Consider the following 7129-nt stretch of genomic DNA (forward strand, 5'->3'; position numbering starts at 1 on the left):
CGAATATGAATGTTCATGTTCAAGCACAACTTACATTTGTTGATACCAAGTGTGATTATTCATACTTTATTATTCATACGCAGTGCCAACAACTGCAGGTAGATACTGGAATTCACACTGCCACTACTTTTCATTGTATGGTCAAGTGGTAAGCTTTCTGCAGTCCGTTCGTATTGTTATCAGTAGGTAAACTTTTCTTTTTATTCAACTGCATAGTATATCACACTACCCAAGTTTTGCTATCTTATCGGTATCTCACGATACACACATTCGCATTTTGCTGAAGATAAAGCAGAATTCAGTTCCATCGAGCGAATTTCCTAATAAAGAATAATCATTTGAAAATTAGCACTTGCAGAAGAGACACATGTTTAGTAGTAAAGTGAAAATGTGATTGAAAAATAGGAGAACGATTCACGAAATAAATTTAGCGACAACAATTAATTAACAAACGATATGGATTCCAAATTTGTAGTAATAGGCATAGTGTTATTAAGTTACATATTATTAATTGAAGGAAGTGTCATAACGAATCACAATGGACGAACTGAGGTGTGTCCAAAAATGTGCACCTGTGATATTATCGAAGGACTCAAACGTGCGGATTGCAGGTATAATTTTAAGAAAAAATAACGAATATTTCATTTATACAATATTGTGAAATGCCTTTCGCAAAACAAGTATATAATTTTTGATTCACTTTGGGAAAATAGTTTTGTTTTTCTTATCAGCACGAATCAATTTGAGAGTGATAAAATTGATGCAACTCTTCATTTCAGCCAAGAAAACCTTATCAACACATACACCGATGTACCAGCTAGTGTGGAAATACTGGATTTAAGCATCAATAAAATATCGACTGTGGAAGATGATAGTTTGATGGTATAAAAGATAAATATGATTATTAACAAAAAAAAAACTAAATGAGTGTTCTTTTTCCAGGAATACAGCAACTTGGTCAAACTATTTCTATCGGATAATTCGATTAACACCATTTCATTAAATGCCTTTGCCGGTCTGCCAAAGCTAGAAGTCTTAGATCTTTCCCATAATCGACTCGAAAAGGTGCATGAGGATCTATTCGAACACAATGAAAAGTTAACAGACTTAAACTTATCGAACAACAATTTTATCGCACTGGAAAATCGACCCCTGTTGAAAAGCTCCTCAATAATGGTAATTTTTGATCGTTTTTTAAGTTTTTTTTTAAATTCAATACTTGGAATATTTCTATACATTATAGACATTTTTTAATATTCAGAAAAAAATCGTGCAAATTTGAAATTAGTTTTTTGTAGGCTAAAGTTAGATTATTATATTATGTTACCGGGGAAACCGGGGTAAAACCAGCCATTACTTGTAAATTGAAAAACCATCAAGTATATCTAGGTTTTTACCCAATTTATCTATACAGTTGTGTAGCTACAACCTTCAGCTATAGTTTCCAATTTGGGACTTGGAAAAAAGCATTTTTATACCAAGTCGCGATGAAGTATCCAACCCAAAATCTAATATTTCAGAAACCGCGGGGCTAAACCGGACTATGAAGTTTCACACAAAAATGAAGAACAAATACAGTAGGCCGCCAAGTCGTAAGAAAACTTAATGAATGCAAAAAAAATGAAACCATGATCGAATGGAATAGAGTTTTTCGCCATTATTTACGGTACTTCCAAAACCGGTATTCAGGAACCAGCTTAACCCAAACCGATTCATATGGCCATATGACGAATAAATTGCAATATTTTTGAGTTCAACTTTTAAGCTTTTCGGGATTGCTATCTTCTATATCGCTTTGAATTTTAAAAATTCATCACCCTACAATTCCAGAATCGGAAGTCAGAATTAAATAAAATTGTTTTTATTTTAATTTGAACTTTTGTTTCTGAAATTCGATATGGCTTTTTTGAGAAAACGATTGAGCTTTGAGAAACGATTCGATACTGGAACTGGAATTCGAAATTCGGTGTAGCCGAAGTCAGACAAATTCACCTGAGTAGCTGTATACAGGGCTGGCAATAATCAACTCCGTACTTCATCATCACCGAGTTCAGCTCACCTGCAAATCGGTTTCAGAAGCATCGCTGAGCGAGTTGAGTAACTGTTAACGATTTGTGTAGAGAAAACATCGTCTCAACATCGTAGTGTCAAGCAATCAGCAGATGAGCGCTGAGTGCACATCAAATATTAGAACCCATTGAGAGACGATTTGTGAGTTGTGATTTGATGTGTTTGTACCACAAACGAATTTCCAGACATGACAGTCACGATCTTTTTTTGGCGCACATCTACGGTCCTCCGTGAAACTGGCATCAATGGTGATACATTGGTTGCACTGCTGAGTTCCCATCATACATTCATAATGCAAATGTCAAACCGTGAGAACCCTTTCGATTCGGTAGCTCATTTGTATATATTGAGATTTTATGGCACACTTTGATTGAAATGATAACAATGCAGTTAATCTCGCGCTCCACCAAGCGGTGAGTGCGGTCATTTCAGAAGGTACCGGGAACGAACCACATTTTTTAAAATTATTTATAAGCACGTACATGTCTTTATTATTTATCTTTGTTTGTACATCAACACATTGAATCAGATTCTTGTGACACTGTCTCGCTTGTATTCCCCATCCAACAGATTTACCATGGGCGGCCAACGTTCGAATCGATGCCATTTCAATCCAATTCTCAAGACATGCTGGAAAACGCATTCGGTTTTAGTAGCCAGTTGTGTTTAGCTCGAGACATGAAATTCAATCGCTACGGAACATCACGCTACGATTCGACTTTTGTTTTCGTACATTAATGCACGTGCTCGTTTTGAGTACCAGCAAAAACAAAACCGAAAAGCTGGGTCGTGTTGGCAGCTCTGTGGTTTAGGCATACACCCACCGGTGTAGCTCGGTACGGTGATGCCAAACTCAGTAGGGTAACAGAGGTATTTTGGCCCACTTTAGGATTGATTTTATTTTGGCCCACTTTATAAAAATATCCACCAAATGTTGTAATATCTTTAAAAACCCCTTCCGCAATAGGTAATTTAATGTGATTAGCTTCAAATTGATGCAAAATGAGTTACTTAACATCGATAAAATCCGATGAAATCGATAAAGTTTGATAGGTGGGCCAAATATATGAAGTGGCCAAAATACCTCTGTTACCCTACTCACTTTTTAAAACTAGGAATGAGAGTTAAATGCTATGAAATCAAAACTGAGAACCATCAATACTATCATAATTTGATGTCAGCGGTGCTCTGTATAGGTGAGTGTGTTTGCTTAGATCAGCGATAAGTTTCATCTTTACCATCATTTTACGGATTGCATCGTAAATCATGAGGTGAGCTGATTAATAGAAACAATCGAATCTTATGAGCGAGTTTTTGCCACCCTTGGCTGTATAGTTTACATTTGTTTCAAAATGATTGAAAATCAATGTAGACATCTTTGAGAAATCGTAGTGCGAATTAAATTTCTGGGTACCTTCTGAAACAAAATCTGAATACCACTAAAACTAAAATAAGTTTATTTGGCTATCGACTATCCAAATTTGCTAACCCGATAAACCTGATTAATATATCTAATTAGACATTTTTATATTAATCACCCTGTATCCCCTAAACCGGAAGTTGGATCTGACTGAAAAGCAAGATGTTTTATAGGATCTTAGAACTTTTCATTTGAATCTTAGATTATTCTTAGATTTCATTTGAATCTTAGATCGGTTCAATCATCTGCGAGAAAAATGGGTTACACAATTTTAATTTCGTTTCACATATCATCCTGTAGTTGCGGAACCAGAAATCGGATCCAAACACAATTCAGGAACCTTGTTACATAAAATTCAATGAAAAAGTTTTCCTACAACTCGTAGCTATCTCCCACTAATTTACCCAGACTAACTAATCTTCATCGAATCTAATCCACAGTATCTTCACATGAGCGACTGCAAAATTCCTCAACTGTATGAAAGTTTGTTCCTCTACATGCCAAGTTTGCGAACGATAGACCTTTCGGAGAATCTTATGATCACACTGTCCAAAGAACCATTCATTCATCTAAAGAAACTCAGGAGCATCAATCTGCACGAAAACCGATGGCAGTGCGATAGTTCTACGATGCGCGGTACAATCAATTGGATGAAGAAACGAATCGCTTCTATTCAGATCGATAATTGCTGTATGACCTCTGGAAACGTTACTAATTTACTACATTTTCTAAATTTGAGCATTATACAATTTCAGTCATCAACCCGTACAAGTCAAAAGCAATGTTCGAGAAAATGGAAATGGATCCCAGTTTACGAGAAGGCAAAAATAATCGTCATGAAGTTCCAATCGACAAGTTATGGGGACTTACAACACAAACAACCGATTATTGGTCATCGCTAAAGGAGAAATCTTGCGCTTATAATGAAGATCAAGATTCGAACAGCCGCAAGACTTGTGAAGACTTTGTCGAGTGCCAAAACCGCTTCAACGAGTTATATTACGCCTACGCGGAATTAAAGTCACACAATGGATTGAACATAAACACTAAACATATCAGTCGACTAGCAACCACTTTGCTACTTTGCGGAATATTTATCGGAGCGTTGTTTGGATTTTTTGCCACCTATTCGGTGATGTGTTTAATAGAAAAGTGTTGCAAAAATAGCAACAATGATAGCAGTCCAAGGACCAAAACAGTACAGGAACTTAGAAGAGAATTCCGCAAAAGAAATTTGTTTGAACGTAGGTCAATACTTGAATATCTAAATTAGGTCATCGTCTTAACAGTTTTTCAATTTTTCACAGATACTCGTCTGAATGACCAGCGCGTAGCAGATAGTCCAAGCGGACATCCTGTCAGCCATCTTTCATCACGAGAGCAGAGCCAAATTTATAGAAATCACGAAAACACCCGTCAATTTCTGGTTAATCTTTTTTCCAAAAGGCGACCACGTTTTGTTCGCAACAATTCCCAGATTACCAACCTACAGAACCGTTATATACCACCCATTCAGATACGCAGTTCACCCAATGCATCTCCTGCACCAACCAGTTCCAGTTTCGTTTGGGAATCCATGCGTGAGAACGAGGAAAACCAAGACCGGGAACAAATGCTAGATAGCCACAACGAAAGCCGGCAGTCGTCTGTTATGGCTGTGTGGAACAATTACTACGGCATCGATGAACTACGAAGACCCGAGTCTTCTAGGGCTAGCTATGAAGTAGTTCCCATTTGCAACACAGCGGCATCCGTTAACCGCATGGTTTTACGCGAAACGCCACCGCCGCCATACGTTGATTGCAACAAACAATCGAATTGATTTTTACAACGTAGTCGATACTGTTTTGAATTTTACTTGTATATTATTTATTGAATAACGACTGAAATAGTAGATATGTAATAGCCTAATGAATAATTACAGTTTTTGTACAATGGAAATATATTCCTTAATTATACCAAAGTGTATTTAAACAGCCGAATAAATTCATGGTTTTCTTTAAAATCCTTCGAATTTCCACGACCTTGAAAAGTTGAGTTCAAAGACACACATTTCACAGTTCGTGCTCGCATCTCACCCGACACAGTTGAAAATCGTTTACGGTTGAAACAACAGAAACAAAGACAATACGTCAGTGAACAATAGAGTGTACGGAATAGTCAAATACGATTTAACAAAGCCTGAAACTAGGCCTACAAGACCGAATTCAATGTGTATAGATTTCAAGCGTTGCAAAGTTAGACCAGCAGCAAATAAAATTGAAATCTTACTTAAAGAAAGAATGCATCTATAGACACTAATAATGTAAGTGAGATTCGATTCAACAAGGCGTCTAACTGTGTGTACATTATGTTTAAACGTGAAAGCGATGCACTTGCTGTGGACATGGTGAACAATGCCATAGAAGTACGCGTGCATGACCTTCCCCTGCAGGCCACCGATAAGTTCGTTCGGGAGAATATGTCGCAGTACGGAGCTCAAGACTACGAACAACAAGGAAAACGAAACGAAGACGGACACCAACAGCAATACAACCGATGAGGCAATGGATGACCAGACGAGCCACGAACAAAGTGCCCCTCAACCCTCGCAGGAAGGAAATGGAAGCTCTTCTCCTCCTAGAAAAAGAGTGACAACGAGATCCACTTCAAAAAATTCTTTATTTAAAAAATCGGCTAATTCGGCCACGTAAAGCTTGTACGCAAATAGGCCTGAATAAAATATCATTTAAAAAACGTGTTTAATCCACCTAGCAGTGAGATGATACCTATTTTATCAATCCGCATGTTTTTTGCATGAATATTCTTCGGTGTTTAAGTTTTCATGACATTATTTTAATGACCCTCGTTTTAAGCGACAATTTGAGATTTTAATCACTCATTACTCTGTAATGTCGAAACTGCAAATCGGATCGAATTTGAATCTAGAAGTGTGATAATCGATTAAACATGCCATGATATGTAAGTTCCACTCTAGAGTTTACGGTAATTTAAGGTACTTCCAGAGCCGGTATTCAGGAACCAGCATAACCCAAACCGATTCGTATGGCCATATGACGAATAAATTACAACAGTTTTGAGTTCAACTTTGAAGCTTTTCGGGATTGTCATCTTCTATATCGGTTTGAATTTTAAAAATTCATCATCATGTAATTCGAGAACCGGAAGTCATAATTGGATAAAATAATTAATTTTTGTATATAAGTTTGTTTTAATTAAAATTTTTGTTTCTGAAATTTGATTAGGCTTTTTTTGAGAAAACGATTGAGCTTTGAGAAACGATTTTATACTGGAACCGGAATTCTAAAAGCGGTATGGCCGAAGTCAAATAAATTCACCTGAGTAGCTGTACACTTTACATTTGTTTCAAAACATTTGAAAATCAGTTAAGACATCTTTGAGAAATCATAGCACGAATTAAATTTTTAGGTGCCTTCTGATCGACAACTGAATACCACTAAAACTGAAAAAAGTTAATTTTTTTATCGACTATCCAAATCTGCTAACCCGATAAACCTGATTAAATTATGTGGAATAGACATTTTTATACAATCCTCGAAACCGGAAGTTGGATCTGACTGAAAAGCAAGATGTTTTATAGAACTTTGAAACTTTTCATTTGAATCTTAGATGATTCTT

At 36.6% G+C, this 7129-nt stretch overlaps 1 protein-coding gene across 1 annotated transcript; it reads left to right on the forward strand.

The window, feature by feature from the left end:
• Positions 1-286: 286 nt before the first annotated feature.
• On the forward strand, positions 287-5476 carry LOC131428393 (leucine-rich repeat transmembrane neuronal protein 2). Its single transcript, XM_058592319.1, has 6 exons — positions 287-611; positions 780-882; positions 943-1176; positions 3931-4180; positions 4246-4734; positions 4798-5476. The coding sequence occupies exons 1-6, from the start codon at positions 457-459 to the stop codon at positions 5310-5312; spliced, it is 1746 nt and encodes a 581-aa protein (XP_058448302.1). The 5' UTR covers positions 287-456; the 3' UTR covers positions 5313-5476.
• Positions 5477-7129: the final 1653 nt, after the last annotated feature.

This window comes from Malaya genurostris, chromosome 2, assembly GCF_030247185.1.
Source record: "Malaya genurostris strain Urasoe2022 chromosome 2, Malgen_1.1, whole genome shotgun sequence".
Taxonomy (NCBI): Eukaryota; Metazoa; Arthropoda; class Insecta; order Diptera; family Culicidae; genus Malaya; species Malaya genurostris.